The sequence below is a fragment of the Neoarius graeffei genome, chromosome 7, assembly GCF_027579695.1.
Source record: "Neoarius graeffei isolate fNeoGra1 chromosome 7, fNeoGra1.pri, whole genome shotgun sequence".
Taxonomy (NCBI): Eukaryota; Metazoa; Chordata; class Actinopteri; order Siluriformes; family Ariidae; genus Neoarius; species Neoarius graeffei.
Window position 1 is genome coordinate 38,220,557 of NC_083575.1, and position 22,640 is coordinate 38,243,196.

General features: G+C 43.2%; 1 protein-coding gene across 4 annotated transcripts in view; it reads right to left on the reverse strand.

The window, feature by feature from the left end:
* The window catches only part of thada (THADA armadillo repeat containing), a 272,868-nt gene that overhangs the window by 43,411 nt on the left and 206,817 nt on the right, over positions 1-22,640 (reverse strand). For all 4 annotated transcript variants that reach the window (XM_060925591.1, XM_060925590.1, XM_060925592.1 and 1 more), the window contains 2 exons: positions 21,464-21,632; positions 4,493-4,608 (listed from right to left, as the gene is read on the reverse strand). In XM_060925591.1, the coding sequence (XP_060781574.1) occupies positions 4,493-4,608; positions 21,464-21,632 (285 nt within the window). The remainder of the gene's footprint in view (positions 1-4,492; positions 4,609-21,463; positions 21,633-22,640) is intronic.

Below are 22,640 nucleotides of genomic sequence, written 5' to 3' on the forward strand. Positions count from 1 at the left end.
AAGCCGTCCTGGCCCAGATGCAGCAAAACAGGCCCAAACCATGATGCTGCAACCACCACTATGTTTCACAGATGGGATAAGGTTCTTATGCTGGAATGCAGTGTTTTCCTTTCTCCAAACATAACGCTTCTCATTGAAACCAAAAAGTTCTATTTTGGTCTCATCCGTCCACAAAACATTTTTCCAATAGCCTTCTGGCTTGTCCACGTGATCTTTAGCAAACTGCAGATGAGCAGCAATGTTCTTTTTGGAAAGCAGTGGCTTTCTCCTTGTAACCCTGCTATGCACACCATTGTTGTTCAGTGTTCTCCTGATGGTGGATTCATGAACATTGACATTAGCCAATGTGAGAGAGGCCTTCAGTTGCTTAGAAGTTACCCTGGGGTCCTTTGTAACTTCGCCGACTATTACACGCCTTGCTCTTGGAGTGATCTTTGTTGGTCGATCACTCCTGGGGAGGGTAACAATGGTCTTGAATTTACTTCATTTGTACACAATCTGTCTGACTGTGGATTGGTAGAGTCCAAACTCTTTAGAGATGGTTTTGTAACCTTTTCCAGCCTGATGAGCATCAACAACGCTTTTTCTGAGGTCCTCAGAAATCTCCTTTGTTCGTGCCATGATACACTTCCACAAACATGTGTTGTGAAGATCAGACTTTGATAGATCCCTGTTCTTTAAATAAAACAGGGTGCCCACTCACACCTGATCGTCATCCCACTGATTGAAAACACCTGACTCTAATTTCACCTTCAAATTAACTACTAATCCTAGAGGTTCACATACTTTTGCCACTCACAGATATGTAATACTGGATCATTTTATTCAATAAATAAATGACCAAGTATAATATTTTTGTCTCATTTGTTTAACTGGGTTCTCTTTATCTACAACCCCGATTCCAAAAAAGTTGGGACAAAGTACAAATTGTAAATAAAAACGGAATGCAATGATGTGGAAGTTTCAAAATTCCATATTTTATTCAGAATAGAACATAGATGACATATCAAATGTTTAAACTGAGAAAATGTATCATTTAAAGAGAAAAATTAGGTGATTTTAAATTTCATGACAACAACACATCTCAAAAAAGTTGGGACAAGGCCATGTTTACCACTGTGAGACATCCCCTTTTCTCTTTACAACAGTCTGTAAACATCTGGGGACTGAGGAGACAAGTTGCTCAAGTTTAGGGATAGGAATGTTAACCCATTCTTGTCTAATGTAGGAATCTAGCTGCTCAACTGTCTTTGGTCTTTTTTGTCATATCTTCCGTTTTATGATGCGCCAAATGTTTTCTATGGGTGAAAGATCTGGACTGCAGGCTGGCCAGTTCAGTACCCGGACCCTTCTTCTACGCAGCCATGATGCTGTAATTGATGCAGTATGTGGTTTGGCATTGTCATGTTGGAAAATGCAAGGTCTTCCCTGAAAGAGACGTCATCTGGATGGGAGCATATGTTGCTCTAGAAACCTGGATATACCTTTCAGCATTGATGGTGTCTTTCCAGATGTGTAAGCTGCCCATGCCACACGCACTAATGCAACCCCATACCATCAGAGACGCAGGCTTCTGAACTGAGCGCTGATAACAACTTGGGTCGTCCTTCTCCTCTTTAGTCCGAATGACACGACGTCCCTGATTTCCATAAAGAACTTCAAATTTTGATTCGTCTGACCACAGAACAGTTTTCCACTTTGCCACAGTCCATTTTAAATGAGCCTTGGCCCAGAGAAGACGTCTGCACTTCTGGATCATGTTTAGATATGGCTTCTTCTTTGAACTATAGAGTTTTAGCTGGCAACGGCGGATGGCACGGTGAATTGTGTTCACAGATAATGTTCTCTGGAAATATTCCTGAGCCCATTTTGTGATTTCCAATACAGAAGCATGCCTGTATGTGATGCAGTGCCGTCTAAGGGCCCGAAGATCACGGGCACCCAGTATGGTTTTCCGGCCTTGACCCTTACGCACAGAGATTCTTCCAGATTCTCTGAATCTTTTGATGATATGCACTGTAGATGATGATATGTTCAAACTCTTTGCAATTTTACACTGTCGAACTCCTTTCTGATATTGCTCCACTATTTGTCGGTGCAGAATTAGGGGGATTGGTGATCCTCTTCCCATCTTTACTTCTGAGAGCTGCTGCCACTCCAAGATGCTCTTTTTATACCCAGTCATGTTAATGACCTATTGCCAATTGACCTAATGAGTTGCAATTTGGTCCTCCAGCTGTTCCTTTTTTGTACCTTTAACTTTTCCAGCCTCTTATTGCCCCTGTCCCAACTTTTTTGAGATGTGTTGCTGTCATGAAATTTCAAATGAGCCAATATCTGGCATGAAATTTCAAAATGTCTCACTTTCGACATTTGATATGTTGTCTATGTTCTATTGTGAATACAATATCAGGTTTTGAGATTTGTAAATTATTGCATTCTGTTTTTATTTACAATTTGTACTTTGTCCCAACTATTTTGGAATCGAGGTTGTACTTTCAGGACTTGTGTGAAAATCTGTTGTTGTTTTAGGTCATATTTATGCAGAAATATAGAAATTTCTAAAGGGTTCACAAACTTTCAAGCACCACTGTATATACGATTATCAGGGAAATGTACATAGAGATGTAGTTTTTGAAAATGTAGTGAGTAAAAATTAGAGGTTTTTTTCCAAGTATTAAAGGCAGGGTATGTAATTTGGAAGAATCAGAAACAGTAAGCTAGAATTTGAAAACATCCAACCAAAAACTCCCTCTGACAGTAACAGCATTGAAAACCTGAGTTTGGAGCAGCCTTCAAACATGGCCGCTCCGGACTACGCTCCCCATGATACGCAGCGCCCCGTCATCAGAGTTTTAACTACATCACCTGTCTCCAATTATCCCGCAACCACCTTCCCTATATAAACTCAGCAGTCATAAAGACACCTTGCAAAGTATTGTTCTGTGTCCCGTACCTGAATATACCAAGCTGTTTACTTTCCTGTTAAAGACCACTGTTCTCATTTCTTTTCGACCTCATTTCCTCATCTTCCCTGCTTAACCCTGTTTGCTGATTGACTGACCTCTGCCTGTTTCCTGACTATGATTTCTGCTGCACGATTTGGCTTCAGTTGCAGTTTGTGTCGTACCCGCTCTCCCCTGCACCTGCGTCCGTAAGTGCCTGCGCTCTGACACCCACTCCCTCTGTTCAGCACACTCTCCAAATCCAGTTTTCCAAAAATACATGAATGTGTACTGCCTGATTACTGCTGGAGGACGAGTCCACAAAAGAGAGCGTTGAGGGGAGGAGCGGAGTGCATCATCATATCGAACTACTTCAAGTCTCTTTCTCATGTATGAAAACATCTAACATCATCATAATCAAATCTAAAACACCAAACATGGCTATTGTTACTCATATCTGTCGACTAGCACACTAGCATTAGCAATACGTCCGCATAGCCTTGTGGAAGACTCCGGTCATGTGCATTGAGCGCACGAGAAAAGTGCGTACAGGCAGGTCGGACTGAATGAAATGACAGGATGGGCTTTTTCCAGCCCTGTGACTGCCTCAGATCACAGATTTTCTTTTTTTTTTTCATTATTATCAGAGCATTTGATTTATCCATTGCTGTCAGGATGTAAAGAGAATTTCCAGAAATAGAACAAATTATTCTAAAATAAATTACCTACGTTGCCTTTAAGAAAAAGTCAAAATAAACCTCAACACAAAAACAGGAGTTACGTCGACTAACACAGTAATTGAACTTTGCTCTACTTTATTATTTCCCACCTTGTACATTTCTAACAAAATGCATTGAATAGGAATGGAGACGCTCCTTCATTTCTCCTCTTTCTTTGCACTGTTAATCATTTCCCCAGTGGTATTATTTGGACAGCGAGAGTATGAGATCAGACCAGCAGGTCACATGCACTAGGTCTTGAAGATGATGTGTACGAGTCTGCTCTGAGGACAATACGCAACTTTGAAATGCGAGCTGGAGCATGGGGGGAGGGGACCAGAAGGGTTTCTCTCACCGCTTAACGCCTTGGAGTCTTTCCGCAGAGAGAGATGATCTCATCACACTCTGCATGAGGTCTAAAAGCAGGTGCAGGATCGATCCTATAGGCATTAGAGTAATGACTGGAAGTCTGAGGTTCTGTCAAAAGAAATGAAGTGGCGCTCCAATTCCGTTGGCAGCGGTGCTGCTTATTTACTCCTTTAATCCTCTCACCTCTTTGATGTGATTTTTGTTTATCTACTAGTTCTGGGCTATAATACGTTTACTGGGAATTGTGCATTCTCAGTAAACATTGACTCACGCATCGTAAGTGAGGACAGGAGGACACTTTCAACAGATATCGGCGGAGACTTTCAATCAATCATCGGTGAAGAAAGCAACCGTAACCTCAAAAGCATTTTTCACTGTTCTGTTTCGGTGTACCTGCCAAATGGCTGAATTATGCCTACACAGAGCTGACTGGCCAATGGTGCGCGCGTGTGTGTTTACCTTGTGGCCAGCCAAACTCTTGGCCTGAGGGCCCCAGTGAAGTCACTGTCCTGGTCTCCTCCTGGTGTCTGGGGTCGATGAGAGTCAGCCAGGTAGGAACGCAGCAGGAAGAGCACCTGTAGAGAATGAGCAGCTTGAGTGGAGAGGGCAAGAGGGTAAAGGTGAAATCTGAGTAGTAATTTAAATTCAAATCCACCATTTTTTGAACACTTAGAGAAGTGTACCAAAAGCTGACAACCCCGATTCCAAAAAAGTTGGGACAAAGTACAAATTGTAAATAAAAACGGAATGCAATAATTTACAAATCTCAGACTGATATTGTAATTCACAATAGAACATAGACAACATATCAAATGTCGAAAGTGAGACATTTTGAAATTTCATGCCAAATATTGGCTCATTTGAAATTTCATGACCGCAACACATCTCAAAAAAGTAGGACGGGGCAAAAAGAGGCTGGAAAAGTTAAAGGTACAAAAAAGGAACAGCTGGAGGACCAAATTGCAACTCATTAGGTCAATTGGCAATAGGTCATTAACATGACTGGGTATAAAAAGAGCATCTTGGAGTGGCAGCGGCTCTCAGAAGTAAAGATGGGAAGAGGATCACCAATCCCCCTAATTCTGCGCCGACAAATAGTGGAGCAATATCAGAAAGGAGTTCGACAGTGTAAAATTGCAAAGAGTTTGAACATATCATCATCTACAGTGCATAATATCATCAAAAGATTCAGAGAATCTGGAAGAATCTCTGTACGTAAGGGTCAAGGCCGGAAAACCATACTGGGTGCCCGTGATCTTCGGGCCCTTAGACGGCACTGCATCACATACAGGCATGCTTCTGTATTGGAAATCACAAAATGGGCTCAGGAATATTTCCAGAGAACATTATCTGTGAACACAAGTCACCGTGCCATCCGCCGTTGCCAGCTAAAACTCTATAGTTCAAAGAAGAAGCCGTATCTAAACATGAACCAGAAGTGCAGACGTCTTCTCTGGGCCAAGGCTCATTTAAAATGGACTGTGGCAAAGTGGAAAACTGTTCTGTGGTCAGACAAATCAAAATTTGAACTTCTTTATGGAAATCAGAGACACTGTGTCATTCGGACTAAAGAGGAGAAGGACGACCCAAGTTGTTATCAGCGCTCAGTTCAGAAGCCTGCATCTCTGATGGTATGGGGTTGCATTAGTGCGTGTGGCATGGGCAGCTTACACATCTGGAAAGACACCATCAATGCTGAAAGGTATATCCAGGTTCTAGAGCAACATATGCTCCCATCCAGACGACGTCTCTTTCAGGGAAGACCTTGCATTTTCCAACATGACAATGCCAAAGCACATACTGCATCAATTACAGCATCATGGCTGTGTAGAAGAAGGGTCCGGGTACTGAACTGGCCAGCCTGCAGTCCAGATCTTTCACCCATAGAAAACATTTGGCGCATCATAAAACGGAAGATACGACAAAAAAGACAGTTGAGCAACTAGAATCCTACATTAGACAAGAATGGGTTAACATTCCTATCCCTAAACTTGAGCAACTTGTCTCCTCAGTCCCCAGACGTTTACAGACTGTTGTAAAGAGAAAAGGGGATGTCTCACAGTGGGAAACATGGCCTTGTCCCAACTTTTTTGAGATGTGTTGTTGTCATGAAATTTAAAATCACCTAATTTTTCTCTTTAAATGATACATTTTCTCAGTTTAAACATTTGATATGTCATCTATGTTATATTCTGAATAAAATATGGAATTTTGAAACTTCCACATCATTGCATTCCGTTTTTATTTACAATTTGTACTTTGTCCCAACATTTTTGGAATCAGGGTTGCTGATTTTCTTTACATTTACGATGGGAACCAGGAGTCACAACATCTACAATGCAAGGATAGTAAAGTGCAACGGAGTGTTATTTGCAGCGTTGTAGTCGAATCACTAAACCTCGAGTCCGAGTCCAGTCTCGAGTCCACAGTGTTCAAGTCCGAGTCAAGTCCATTATTGATCTGAGTCGAGTCCGAGAACAAGACTCCAACCGCACCATTTGACGGTGGCTGTTTTAGCACCATTAACATTAGTTTGTTCATTAGTTTGCTAATGTACTATTAACATGACGTATGAACAGGTGAATGTGCTTTTCTTTGTCAGGGAGTGCGAAGTATTGTCAGAGATGGTTGGGAGATGGATGTAAGTGCAGAAGGTGTGTTTATTAAAACAAGTGAAGACAGGTAAACAATCCAGAACGGCAGACAAAATCGTAAAACTGTGAAACAGGTCAAGCAAGGCACAAACAGGCTATCGTAGACTCGGCAGAATCAAAGATGAGAAACAGGAAGTCAGAGATCAGGAAACCAAACAAGGAAATAAGGCTCAGTAATGTGTCAGCAACGCAACTCAATACTTAGCAAAGTAAGTGTGTTTTCACAGTTTTTTACATTAGGCACGCTGATTGGGTCTTAATCCCGTGCATGTGCGAGTTGCTTACGTCGCGCGCAAGAGTCTGCTTGGTGTGCGCGCTGTCTTGAGCGCACCCAAGAGTCTATCTGATGTACGCGCCAAGGCGTGCAAGTGTGACACTCTTGCACGAAATTAGTACAAAAATTAATGGAGATTATAAATATCTTCTGCCAAATTATTATGGCATGTTACAAAAAATAAAGAAACAATCAGAGTCCTCGTCTCCAATTTATGAGTCCGAGTTATGAGTCCTTAAAATTAGGGCACGAGTCGGACTTGAATCAGAGTCCTGGACTCGAGTACTACAAGCCTGGTTATTTGTTCTATTGGTGAAGCTAAACATACGCACTGCAGTGCTGCTGATAATGAAGTGGTAGCAAATCTGTACTTTTTTTTTTTTAACCTTGCAATACCCAGGATATATTTCATTACAACGTGGCAAACAAATTAGCATGTACAAGTTGAGGCTACTAGTATTCTTTGGATGTAATAAAAAATAAAATATAGGCTATGCTGGGTGACTCCTGAAACTCCTTAGTTGTGTTGTGACTCGGTACATTTCTACAGAATGGTGTGTTTTCAAGAAAATCATTTCAATGACCATTTATTATGCAGAAAACTTGCAGGGGGGAAAAAGGCAGAATTCCACTTTAGCATGCTTGTATAAGGAAATATGTTGCACATTAGTGGATTTAGCAGTTTTAGGAGGGGGAGGATTTTTAAAACTACTCATGACGATGTTTATAGCTTGCGATTAGTTGTTTTGTGGATGTAGCGCTGTGCAAACACAGATGAAGCTCACATGCTACACAATAAGAGAAAAATGTGGAGGAATTTGTGGAGATTGGACAGGACAGTGAGGCAGTCAGGCAGGGAGGCCGGGCTATTTTTATCCTGTACAACACCAGATATCATGTGTTTGATTTTATTTTTCCTAAACAGCCATTTGGGTATGGCATGCTGATTAATTTCAGATGCGAGCCATATATTACTGCGCTTAAATTCTGGCTCTAGCTCCAGTAACTGGATTCAGAGATCTGCTGCGCATCAGAGCAGATAAATCTGATCCCCTTTCAGCCTTTTATTGGCTGGTTCTCAGGGCTGTCCTTTGCCAGTTGTTTATAGAGGTGCTCAATTCAATCGTGCTCAATCTGCACGATTCATTGCTAAGAACGTCGAAAATGCTTGAAAATTCCGAGCATCTGCCCCAGCTTTCAGACAGAGAAAGCTGAACTGTGTTGCTGAACTGCTCACAATACAAGTGTGCACAGATACCCCTTTTCCACCAAAGCAGTTCCACGGCTGGTTTGGGGCCAGTGCTTAGTTTGGAACCGGGTTTTCTGTTTCCACTGACAAAGGACTGGCTCTGAGGCCAGAAAAACCGGTTCCAGGCTAGCACCAACTCTCTGCTGGGCCAGAGGAAAGAACCGCTTACGTCAGCGGGGGTGGCGGAGTTGTTAAGACCAACAACAATAACAAGACTGCGAAAGATCGCCATTTTTAAGCGGCGAGAAGCAGCAGCTGTACAAACGCGAAGTCATCCATTATTATTGTTGTTGTTGCTGCTGCTTCTTCCGTGTTGTTTTTGCTTCGATATTCGCGCCAAGGTTTATGCAAACGTTGCGACGTAACTGACGTATACAGCGACGTAATGACGTGTCTTCTCGTAGCACCGCGAGTGATGGAAAAGCAAGCTGGTTCTCAGCTGGCTCGCAAGTTGAACGAGTTGTGAACCAGCACCGGCCCCGAACCAGCCCTGGAACTGATTTGGTGGAAAAGGGGTAAGAGAAGTCACCAAGCTGGGGGCGGGGTTAGTTGCTGAGCCCCAAAATTAGTCTAGGACAGGGAAATCGGGGATAAAATGTTGGAGTGTGCACTGAGCTTAAGAGACCAGTTTTCAAACCTCTGCCTCTTGAGTTTTGGTATTACACAGTTCAATAAATGTATAAATCAACCTTAAATCACACAATTTAAAAGAATTGCGTAAATTCCAAAAGACATGTGGTTAGGTTAACATGAGTCAACCATGGCCTGAAGTGCCCTTGAGCAAGGCCCCTAACCCCCACTACTGCTCCCCGGGCGCTGTAGTATAGCTGCACACTGCTCTGGGTATGTGTGTGCTCATTGCTCACTTGTGTGTGCGAGCGCGCGTGTGTTTTCACTGCTTAAGATGGGTTAAATGCCGAGGAGACATTTCACTGTGTGCTTGAGTGTATGTGTGATAAGGAAAGGCTTCTTGTCTTAACCCTCTGGGGTCTGAGGTTATTTTCTGGCACTCTAATGATTTTGGCATACTCCGGTTTTGTCATCAATTTCAACAAATCTAAAACCTCCGTCACACTTGTTTGGAATTAGCAGGAATCAAGCAGAATCAGCCGGAATGAAAAACTGTTCAAAATTCGTGCCACATTTGGGCGGGAATTTCAAACTGACCAACATTCTTACAGCTTTGTAAGAATGCGCTTCGAACCTGCCTCGAATGATTCTTGCACATTCCGGGTTTATTAGCTTTCAAATGCAGTTCAAATGTAGTTGAACACAGTAGGAATACCTAGAATGCTGTTAGAATGCAGTAAGAATATTAAGAATGCACTTTGAATGCCATACAAGTGCGGTTCGATTGCTGCCTGAATACCACCCGAAGTCGGGTTGGAAGGTGCCTCGGATGCTGTATTCACCTCAAATGCAGTCAGAACACTCCCGGAATAGTCGCCGAATACGTTTTGAATGTCTAAGAATTCAAAGAGAATGCAGCTTGAATACTTAGAATGTGCTTAGAATGCAACACGAATGTCCTGAGTGTACCAAGAATGCCACTGGAATGGTCCCCGATAGGGTATAAAACGCTGCTGAATCTAGCATTTTCATCGGTCTCAGCCCAGACACCATAGAGTATGGACCCCCTGGACCATGTTGCTTTGCTCCAGATTGCTGTCCTCCAGCAAGACCTGCTTGAAAGAGATATGGAGGAGGCTAGGAGAAGAAATATTAGGAGAAAACCCAGAAGGTATTAGACCCGACCATGGCTGCGGCCAGTGGTGGAGTTCTTGACCTTGGCTCCCTTCTTCTTTGGCGGCATGACGTGAGAAACTTGGGAAACTTTTTTAAACGATGGACAAAAGGTTGATGTTGAGCAAGCGACTCCTCAATGCAGACTGAAGTTCCAGCGGCAGCTAGCCGCATTTTTATGCGATTTGGTGGTGTTCTGAATCACGTCTGGACTCATTCGAGGGCCAATCGGGATGTTCTGACTGCATTCAAGATGTATTCGAGCGGCAATCGGAATATTCAGATGGCATTTTAAGTGCATTCCAGCTGAACTATTTTAATATCGAAATAGTCTGGCAGCAATCGAGATGCACTCGAGGTGCATTCCGGCTCATTTGGGACATTCTGGCAGGATTTGAAGTGGCTTGCCATTTCGATTTTTCCCTCGAACATGATCAGAATGTTTCAAATGCTGTAAGAATATTTAGAATGCAGTTAGAATACACTTCGAATGCTGTTCGATATTTCTCCTCTTCGAATGCGCCTAGAATATTTTGAGCATGAGCAAAACATTCGGACCGGCCACAAGAATGGGCCCGAATGTTTGGAATCCACTCAGAATGCAGTCAGAATTTAGAATGCACTTCGAATATCCCGGAATATATGAAGAATTTTCATTCCGATGGCATTCCGGCTCATTCCGCCTCTAGTGTGACTACCCTATAAGCAGTATTTTCAAAGTCATATGACTTTTTTTTTTTGTATTCTGCACAAATTCAGCTACAATAATATCTATGCAGTACAGTGGGGCAAAAAAGTATTTAGTCAGTCACCAATTGTGCAAGTTCTCCCACTTAAAAAGATGAGAGAGGCCTGTAATTTTCATCATAGGTATACCTCAACTATGAGAGACAAAATGAGAAAAAAAAAATCCAGAAAATCACATTGTCTGATTTTTAAAGAATTTATTTGCAAATTATGGTGGAAAATAAGTATTTGGTCAATAACAAAAGTTCATCTCAATACTTTGTTATATACCCTTTGTTGGCACTGACAGAGGTCAAACGTTTTCTGTAAGTCTTCACAAGGTTTTCACACACTGTTGCTGGTATTTTGGCCCATTCCTCCATGCAGATCTCCTCTAGAGCAGTGATGTTTTGGGGCTGTCGCTGGCCAGCACGGACTTTCAACTCCCTCCAAAGATTTTCTATGGGGTTGAGATCTGGAGACTGACTAGGCCACTCCAGGACCTTGAAATGCTTCTTACAAAGCCACTACTTCGTTGCCCGGGCGGTGTGTTTGGGATCACTGTCATGCTGAAAGACCCAGCCACATTTCATCTTCAATGCCCTTGCTGATGGAAGGAGGTTTTCACTCAAAATCTCACGATACGTGGCCCCATTAATTCTTTCCTTTACACGGATCAGTCGTCCTGGTCCCTTTGCAGAAAAACAGCCCCAAAGCATGATGTTTCCACCCCCATGCTTCACAGTAGGTATGGTGTTCTTTGGATACAACTCAGCATTCTTTCTCCTCCAAACACAACAAGTTGAGTTTTTACCAAAAAGTTCTATTTTGGTTTCATCTGACCATATGACATTCTCCCAATCCTCTTCTGGATCATCCAAATGCTCTCTAGCAAACTTCAGATGGGCCTGGACATGTACTGGCTTAAGCAGGGGGACACGTCTGGCACTGCAGGATTTGAGTCCCTGGCGGCGTAGTGTGTTACTGATGGTAGCCTTTGTTACTTTGGTCCCAGCTCTCTGCAGGTCATTCACTAGGTCCCCCCGTGTGGTTCTGGGATTTTTGCTCACCGTTCTTGTGATCATTTTGACCCCACGGGGTGAGATCTTGCGTGGAGCCCCAGATCAAGGGAGGTTATCAGTGGTCTTGTATGTCTTCCATTTTCTAATAATTGCTCCCACAGTTGATTTCTTCACACCAAGCTGCTTACCTATTGCAGATTCAGTCTTCCCAGCCTGGTGCAGGTCTACAATTTTGTTTCTGGTGTCCTTTGACAGCGCTTTGGTCTTGGCCATAGTGGAGTTTGGAGTGTGACTGTTTGAGGTTGTGGACAGGTGTCTTTTATACTGATAACGAGTTCAAACAGGTTCCATTAATACAGGTAACGAGTGGAGGACAGAGGAGCCTCTTAAAGAAGTTACAGGTCTGTGAGAGCCAGAAATCTTGCTTGTTTGTAGGTGACCAAATACTTATTTTACCGAGGAATTTACCAATTAATTCATTAAAAATCCTACAATGTGATTTCCTGGATTCTTTCCCCCCATTCTGTCTCTCATAGTTGAAGTGTGCCTATGATAAAAATTACAGGCCTCTCTCATCTTTTTAAGTGGGAGAACTTGCACAATTGGTGGCTGACTAAATACTTTTTTGCCCCACTGTATGTATGTCATGATTGTACTTTTAAACTAGACAGAACTCGATGCCAACGGCGTCGATGGGGATGCCTCCGCCCGGTAGACCACACGCCTTAAGTTATGATTTGGGGATGGACATTTGACCTCACAGTAATCTTGACCTGGTGAAATTACTTGTATCAGCCTTGGAGATATTGTGTTCACAAGGTTTTCGGACAGACATTTGACCTCACAGTGACCTTGACCTTAGACCTTTTGATTTCAAAATCTAATCAGTTTATCTTTGTCCCCAAATGCACAAATGGTGAAAGTTTGGTGAAATTCCTTTCATTTGCCTTGGAGATATTGTGTTCACAAGTTGATGGATTTGATGTGCTTCGAGCGGTTAGTCATGCAGCACATCAAATCCATCCTCCCTCCCTCCATGCACCCGTACCAATCGGTCCATTGATGATGCAATCTCCACCGCTCTCCACTCAGCTCTCACTCACCTGGACACTAAGGACTCTTACATGCGGATGCTGCTCTTAGACTTTAGTTCAGCATTTAACACAATCATCCCCCAGCAGCTGATTCAGAAACTGGACTGTCTAGGACTAAACACCTCCCTCTGCAACTGGTTGCTGGACTTCCTGACCAGAAGACCACAGGCAGTCCGGGTCAGCAGCAACACATCTAGCACCATCATACTGAACACAGGGGCCCCTCAAGGATGTGTGCTCAGCCCCCTTCTCTTCACCCTGCTGACCCACGACTGCACACCAACACACAACAGCAACCTCTTCATCAAGTTTGCGGATGACACGACTGTGGTGGGACTCATTAACAACGAGTCATACTACAGGGACGAGGTGAGCCAACTGGCCGCATGGTGCAGAGACAACAATCTCTCTCTTAATGTGGAGAAGACAAAGGAGATGGTTGTTGACTTCCGGAGAGCCTCCACTCAGCATCCTCCACTGACCATCAATGGTGCTGCTGTGGAGAGTGTGAGCAGCACCAAGTTCCTGGGTGTGTACCTCACCGAGGATCTCTCCTGGAGCAGCAACACCGCATCGCTGGCCATGAAAGCTCAGCAGCATCTGTACTTCCTCCGCAGACTGAAAAGAGCTAGAGCACCAGCCACTATCATGCAGACCTTCTACCGCGGAACCATCGAGAGCATCCTGACCACCTGCACCACTGTGTGGTACGACGGCTGTACTGCATCCTGCCGGAAGACCCTGCAGCGCATAGTGAGAGCAGCTGAGAAGATCATCGGTGTCCCCCTACCCTCCCTTCAGGATATTTACAACACACGCCTGGCCCGCAGAGCACTCAGCATTGCGGGCGACTCCACCCATCCCAACCACCACTTCTTCAGCCTCCTGCCTTCTGGGAGGAGAATGAGAAGCCTCCGGGCGAGAACCAGCAGACTGAGAGACAGCTTCATCCACCAAGCCGTCAGGATGCTGAACTCCCTCCCAGGCCAGTACCCCCTTCCCTTAATACACAAACCAAATGTCACCAGCCACTTTAACGAACTGTAATGAAATTCAATTGCACTATGTTAAAACTGTTTACTGTCTACATGGGGGGGGGTCCTTTTAAGTTAATTGCACTTTATAAAAACTGCTTAGAACACTGTTTACACTTTATACATATCTGCCATATTTATACTTACACTGAATTCTGCTCATACTGCCATTTTTTTTTTAAATTGCACTACTGTATATAAAAACTGTTTACGGCACTGTTTACACTTTATACATCTTTAATCTTTGATAGACTTCACTGCTACACTGTTTATACTGTCATATCTGCCATATTTATACTTGTACTGAAAATTCTGCTCATACTGCCATTTATTTATTTATATTTATACTGATAATTACTATACTGTCAGACTGCTGTTCCCGTTTACATTGTTCATTCTGTTTATATTGTCATTCGTCACATTTAAATTTATACCATTAATTCTGTTCACACTGCCACATTTGCACTTTCTGGATTGCCACTGTCTTGTCTTTTCTTAGATAGCTTTAGCTAGTGTGTGTAAATACCCCCCCTGGGTTTTTTTTTCCTTTCCTCTTTTTAAAGTTTATATCTTTTACCTAAAGACCCCTTTCACTGACGTCACCCGAAACCGGAAGTAAACAGACCCTGCGCCATTTTGGAAGACCAACAAACTCATGATTAGGGGGAAATAACAGCAGCGGTATGTGAACCCACGAGAATAAAGTGGAGTGGCAAACAACTTAAACAAACAAATCTGAGCTGTTTTATTTATGATTTATTGGCCCAACAGTAGACTTGAAAGAAACCTGTGTGAGACTTGGCAAAAAACTGTGGATATAATGGATAAGTCTGTGCATGATCTGCGGATACTTTGAGGTAAGCAAACGCAAGAAATTCAGATTTAAAACATGCTAAATTGGCCCCAAGTTGATAACTGTATGAGGAGCAAGCCTCCCAGACTTCTACAATTTAATAATAATAATAATTTAGGATGGTTTGGGGCTTGCTCGCTGCTGCCAGGTTGGTTGTTGAGTAGCCTGACTGTTTGTTTGTTTTTTTCTTGCGTGTGGTATCATTGTTGACGCGAGGTTGTTTTTTGAACATGCCAATGCGGACACGATTTCCCCTGATGAGTTATGACTTCAGACACGATGCGTGTGTGGAGGTGTGGAGTCCGCGTGATATGTGCGTAAGATATGCTTCTCATGTGTTTGGAGATCCGCGCTCCAAGACAAGCGCCCCCCCCCCAAGGGAAAAAAAGGGACCCCCCCGAAAATATCGGCATAGTTCGAACACTGAGTGTAGGCACTGGGTGTAAACAACAAATGGTTTACAATGTCTGGGTAGCAAACAGATGGCAGAATTGGTGTCAGGTCCTCCTTATGTTTCCATTCTCCCTTGCCACGAGTCTTATCATATGGGTCAAACCCATCAATCACAGCGAGTTTCTCCACATACCGTGCCCTTTCTGCAGCTGGTAATGTACTCACATAACCAGAATTATCATCCATCGTGTCACTTTACTCTCGCTCGTACTTTGTTTTATATTGTGAGTGCATGTACTTGGTCTTCCAATATGGCGCCTAACAAAATCTCGCGGCGCGGTGACGTCATGTGAAAGGGGTCTATATTTTATATTTCATGTTTATTACTGTTTGCACTGCGGATAAGAGGGAAACGCAATTTCAATTCTCTGTATGTCCTGCACATATGGCATTATTGACAATAAAGTTAACTTGAACTTGATCTTTCTCAAGTTGATCTTTGGCTCGATTGAGTCGAAGTGTTTAAAAAAAAAAAAGAAAAGGCACTGCTCATCATCAGCGTTGCAGTTCTCAAGACTGAACTGAATTGAATTGCTAGCCTGAATTATCCGAGGCACATAAAATCCGCGTGTCATCTCGCAACAAGTTTTACCTCCAAATAGCCTAAACTATGTCTGACAGATTTTATCCTGTTTACAGTGGGCATTCCCACCACAAAAGAGAAACCAATCGAAACCGAAACAGTCAAAGTGATTATCATGCCGTTACCATGTGAACAGTCTTTTATGAATGTGTAAGTGAGCGCTCAGCGCTCCAACTCTGGTGTGACTGAGTAAGGTGACAAGTTTTATGTTTCATCTAATTTAGGTCATTTTAAAACTATAATATTTGGCAGTGGGCACATAAAGTGTAAAGTTTGTCAATATGTTTAATCATGCTTGTATGATGAAAAACTCAAAAGATATTTATCTAAATATATGACCACTCATTCTAAACCTGTCGAGCTTTGCTGGTGAAGCTCTTGACCCCAGAGGGTTAAATTCACTTAACTGTCCAAATGAACTTGGAAGAAATCCAAGAGATCTTAAACACAATTTAAACTTAAGTGAATCAAGAACTTCCATGCATACCAATTTCCCATTTAGCTAGCTGAACTCAAGTTGCCTTCTTAGCACAGCAACTCAGTGAGTGAGCCTGCGCACAAAAAAAAAGTCTTTTTTTCTGGGCTGCAGCCACACTGTGGAAGCTATTCATTATGCACTAGGCAAAAACAGGCCTGACCACAGAGCTCCACGCCTGGCCTCTGAAGCATGGACACCCAGCTCCCCCCAACGATGGAATGGTTCGGCCCCGAATGGTCCGGAGGCTCGGAGCTCCCTGCACTCTCTGGCCCCTCGCAGGGAAGTGGTGGGTATTTATAGCCACCAAATACATGACTTGTGACCGACTGCAGTCCAGCCATGGGGAAAGAAGCGGCGGCAAAGAGCAAAAATAAATACCGCATCACAGCCCATAATTCAGTAGGGTGTACAGAAGCACACCCGCATCTAGACTGTCAGACTACTTTCTCCACTGTAGGCCTACAGGCTGCCCTTTCACATACTAAGAATTAGCTTTGCCATTCAGACACTATTTTCTTCGGTTTTACAGTCTTGATTATGGTACTTGCACATAAATATAGTGGTCGTTGTAGGTCCACAGCCACAAGAGATAAGCCTAAATAATATACTTACACCAAGAATAATGATGGCGAACACTGCAAAAGAAAAGTCAACAAAGAAAGAACAAATCCTTGTAAACTTTGGCGTCTTCTAGAAAGCTGTGTCTCTTCTAAATGTATACGATCTTGTAGGCGCACACATGCTTCATTCATCGGTTAGATGTTACCAAAGATGGCAAAATATGGTGGTGTCACATCTTTGCTATTTGGCAAGCATCACCACACCAAGGGTGAAGAACTAAAACAGTCAAGGCCTCAGGCACCGTTCTCAGCTCTCGAGTGATTCTGCTATAAAATTCAATGAAATAATGTCAATCGATGCAGGCCTCTTGACCTGTAAACAAGTCAAAGCCTTGTGACGCAAGAGGTGTCAGTAGTGTTCGATAGATCTTGTAAACCCCTACACATGCTACAGTTATTCTTGTGTCTGTCTAACATCAATCAAATAAGCTGCTCATTTAGAACAAAGACACGTGCAACCTGTTCACCATTCATTCTCCCACCCTGTCCGTATCTCTGACACGGCCACCAAAACCGAGTAGCATTTCCACAGCCAAATACCAACATCTGATTTAGACCATACAGCTGCAGCGCACAGACAAGTCTCATCATCTCATCTCATTATCTCTAGCCGCTTTATCCTTCTACAGGGTCGCAGGCAAGCTGGAGCCTATCCCAGCTGACTACGGGCGAAAGGCGGGGTACACCCTGGACAAGTCGCCAGGTCATCACAGGGCTGACACATAGACACAGACAACCATTCACACTCACATTCACACCTACGGTCAATTTAGAGTCACCAGTTAACCTAACCTGCATGTCTTTGGACTGTGGGGGAAACCGGAGCACCCGGAGGAAACCCACGCGGACACGGGGAGAACATGCAAACTCCGCACAGAAAGGCCCTCGCCGGCCCCGGGGCTCGAACCCAGGACCTTCTTGCACAGACAAGTCAGTATAGATATTTAGGCACTGCCTTAAAGCAGTACTCCTGATGAGTGCATATTTGCAAGGGCACAAAATCAACCTGAATAGATTACATAATATGAAGCACTGAATTGTGTAGTGTATTTTATGTCAATAATTTGCTGCATTGTCTTGTGACAGTGATGCCATAATGAGATACACATCACAGTTATGAATACATATTGATTCCTTCCTTTGACACCGCATGCTATGCACCAGAAACATCACCACGACATTTATTATGGTGAGACTCTGCTGGGTGCCTGGTGGACAGCAGTGAACCAGCGCTTTCACTTTGCATCATTACTATAGAGTTACGATCAAATATCAAACGTGACCTGTCAAACAGTTATCTGGTTACATCCATCATGTCCACGTGCTTTGGAGCTCGGAGCACGAAGCTGCAGACTGCAAAGCACACGCACGCCATTCGGACTAATTAGCATGCACCTGTTCCTGATTAGAGTGCAATCACAGCGCAGACATAATAAAGGACTCTCAGTAACACAGACTTTGCGAAAGCCTTGTATTTTGGATCACTTTTCTGGTTTTGTGTTTTTGGATTGAGAGTATTTTATTATCTCTGATATCCTGTTTGTCCCTCGCTCAACCACTGCCTGTTTTTCGACTCTGCCTTTGTCTACATTTTGGATCCGTTTGCTAGCATGCTTTCAATAAAACTCTTCCTGCGATTACATCCCTCTCCCGCCCTTGTATGGCAGAAACGGTTAATTGTCCAACAAGCTAGTGGACTATTAAAACTGTTTAAACTGGTTTTATATGAAACTGTCAAATATTGTGAAAAGTGTTACAGTTGTGGTCAGAAGTTTACATACAGTGACATGAATGTCATCTTGGATATGAATGGCATGACAATATTTGGGCTTTCAGTAATTTCTTTGAACTGTTCTTTTTCTGTGGCAGAATGAATGTACAGCATACATCTTTAATTAAAAAAACAAACACTAGAATTTGGTGCACAAGTTTTAATTTTCTTTGGGTTTTCTGAAATCAACACAGGGTCAATATTATACATACAGGGTCAAAAATATACATACAGTACACCTAATATTTGGGTAAAATGTCTCTTTGCAAGATTCACCTTGAGCAAACATTTTTGTTTACCATGAACAAGCTTCTGGCAGAATTCTGGTTGGATATTTCACGACTCTTCATGGTAGGATTGGTAGAGTTCAATTAAAATTTTTTTCCCTCTGTACATGGTGGTCATTGTGGCCAAACAACTCAATCTTTGTCTCATCTGATCATTCAGCTATCCTCCAGAAGGCTTTTTTTTTCTTTGTCTGTGTGGTCAGCTTCAAACTTTAGTTAAGCTTGAAGGTGTCAATTTTGGAGCAGGGGGTTATTTCTTGAATAGCAGCCTCTTAGTCCATGGTGATCTGAACTGTAGACAGCGATCCATCAGCTTCCAGTTCATGGCAGGGCTGTGCCATGGTGGTTCCCGGGTTGTTCCTGACCATCCAAACCAATTTCCTTTCAGCTGAGGGTGACAGTTTGGGTTTTCTTGAAGCAAAGTGGCTTGGCAAAGTGACTACACCTCACAATAACTTGGATACAGTTGTTTGAACTGATCTTAGAATTTGCAGTTGATCAGAAATGGCTCCAAGAGACATTCCAGAGCTGTGTACATCTGCGATCCTCTTTCTCAGATCTGCACTGAGCTCCTTGGACTTTCCTATTGTACTGTGTGTTGGTCAATCCAACGAGTGCTGTAAACAAACCCTTTTTATGAAGACACAGAGAAGCTACCAGCTGTAGTCAATCATGATCACTAACAGGAAGTTAAGAGGCCTTGGCAAGATAAGAGACATTTTGGAAGTTTCAGCACCTCTGAATTCATTATCTAAGTGAGTGTATGTATAATTTTGACCCTGTGTTGATTTCAGAAAGCCCAAAGAAAATTAAAACTTGTGCACCAAATTCTAGTTTTTTTTTAATTAAAGCTGTATGCTGTACAATCATTCTGCCACAGAAAAAGAACAGTTCAAAGAAATTACTGAAAGCCCAAATATTGCCATGACATTCATATCCAAGATGACATTCATGTCACTGTATGTAAACTTCTGACCACAACTGTAGTAATTAATCCCATGTTAGTTTTTAAAAGCAAATTAAAAATAAGCACTGGATAAAAACCCATCTATCTTCTCATCTCATCATCTGTAGCCACTTTATCCTGTTCTACAGGGTCGCAGGCAAGCTGGAGCCTATCCCAGCTGACTACGGGCGAAAGGCGGGGTACACCCTGGACAAGTCGCCAGGTCATCACAGGGCTGACACATAGACACAGACAACCATTCACACTCACATTCACACCTACGGTCAATTTAGAGTCACCAGTTAACCTAACCTGCATGTCTTTGGACTGTGGGGGAAACCGGAGCACCCGGAGGAAACCCACGCGGACACGGGGAGAACATGCAAACTCCGCACAGAAAGGCCCTCGCCGGCCACGGGGCTCGAACCCAGAACCTTCTTGCTGTGAGGCGACAGCGCTAACCACTACACCACCGTGCCGCCCCCATCTATCTTATGTAAACAAAAAGATACAAATTTTGTTGTCTGGTGGTTAAATGTTGAGATACGTTGCCTTGCACTTAGGATCGGGTTCCCTGTGGTGGTACACGTTCATCGTATGTACGAACATCGTATGGTCAAAAGCCATCAAAAATCAGGTTGATGCATTACCATATAGTCTCTTAAGTATGGAGCTCTGCTGTCACCATGTACTTACATTAGGTCATTTAAAAAAAAAAAAAAAGAAAAACCATTTATAACATTCGGCTCTGTACTGAAGCTTTGCATTAATGTCTTTTTCCCAACATGCATCAGTTGTCTTCACATCAAATTCTATCAGAATCTTCAGCTGATCTGATTTATATAAACACACACACACACACACACACACACACACACACTCCATACGAACCAACTTATCAATTCACATAAACACACACACTGTTTTCGGCCACAAGCTCCAAATCTGCTTATGCGCTAAATATTTCCATTTTCAAAGGCAATGAGGCACCAGGCTGCCATATCTGGAAAAAAGTGAAACTGAAGACAAAAACATAGAAAATGTCTGAACTCTCCCGCTCACTCAATAACTTAAGGGTCTTATTCCACAAAGAACGGAGGTGCCAAAAAGTAAAGATGGATGGAAAAAGACAGGGTTGGGGGTGCAGGAGATGAAAGACTGCTGGCCTCAGCTTTCAATATCATTAACACACGTGTGTGTGTGTGTGTGTGTGTGTGCGTGCACGTGCACACACACGACATCCATTCCTCTACAAGCTCCTGCTTTCACCACACCTCCTCCCTTCTTCCTCAGCCCATCTGCAAGGGGCTTTCCAAAAACACACGTGGCAGCCATGACAGGAAAGAACCCTTCAAAACCACCTCCAACAACCCTACAGCTGAGTGCATCTCTCCCTCCTCCAACACTATATCTTCTCATGCTAAAGCAGCTCCCACACCATTACTCCCACCACCCCTGACACACACACAGCCTTCTTACCTTCTTCGTTAGCCCACACTGGAAACCTGGTCCCTTTCACCTTTTCACCCTCTCGTGTGCATTTCAAAGCACTTTACTGACTATAATACTGTTTTTATAGTCTCAAATCAGCAGACCTTACACAGAAAACAAAGGAATCAAGGCGTTTGCATGATGATGCAGACCTGTAAGAGGGTTCCGTGGATGTGGTTCTGCTGTGTTCCTGGGCCTGCTTTCACAGGCAGGTCCTCCAGTAGTGTCTTGATGGTGGAGGGAACGTCGGTGACCAGAACAAATGGAACCAGAGCTCTGGCTGCCATCTCCCGAGTGCGGTACACAGCGGATCGAGAACACCTAGAACACGCAGGAACAAGAATTTTAGTCATATTTTTACCTCATCCCCAGCATCTCTCAACTAAAAACCTTTAAAACAAAGACAGTCCACGCTTGACTGGTTGATCAGGTTGACAATCCTTAAAAAAAAGTCCTTGAGGAACACCCAAGTCTTCCTAAAATCCTTTAAATATATATTTAAAAAAAAACCTTCAATTTTAAATGGGGAAGCCATGGCCTAAAGGTTAGAGACGCAGCTTTGGCACCAAAAGGTTGCCAGTTCCATTCCCAGGATCATCAGTAATGGCTGAAGTGCCCTTGAGGAAGGCATCTAACCCCAACTGCTCCCCAGGCTGCCTTGGGTATGTTGTAAGTCGCTCTGGAAAAGAGCGTCTGCTAAATGCCCGTCATGTAATGTAATGGTTTTCATTCCACAAAAGAGTCCTACATGGTAGCATGCATAACGTACAGGTCAAGGTCTTTTTATTTCAACCATAGACAGTTGGTGCAGTACGTCGTTCAAACGAAACTACGTTTCTCCAGGACCATGGTGCTACATTGAACATCACAGGACTACGAGTCTACATATAACAAAGTGCAACGCTGCAGACAGTAAATGTCACAGACAATAACGGACAATAAACGACACAAAGTGCGGACGCAAGCAACATAAGGTGCAGAGTTGAGTGTGCATATTGAGGTAGTCTATGAAAGGAAATTAATAAATGTAAACCGTGTGTGTGAGACATTGTGAACATTGTAAGGCAATAGTGCATTTTTGTCCACTGCAGTGTGTGTGTGTTCAACAGTCTGTGAGAATCAGTCCGAGTTGAGGAGTCTAATGGCATGAGGAACTGAAGTGGTGTATGAAAATGGAATAAATAAATGTAGTGTGTGTGTGTGTGTGTGTGTGTGTGTGTGTGTGTGTGTGTGTGTGTGAGAGAGAGAGACACACACACAGACACACTGTAAGCAATAGTGCATTATTGTCCACTGTGCAAATACTGCAGTGTGAATGGTGTGTTCAAC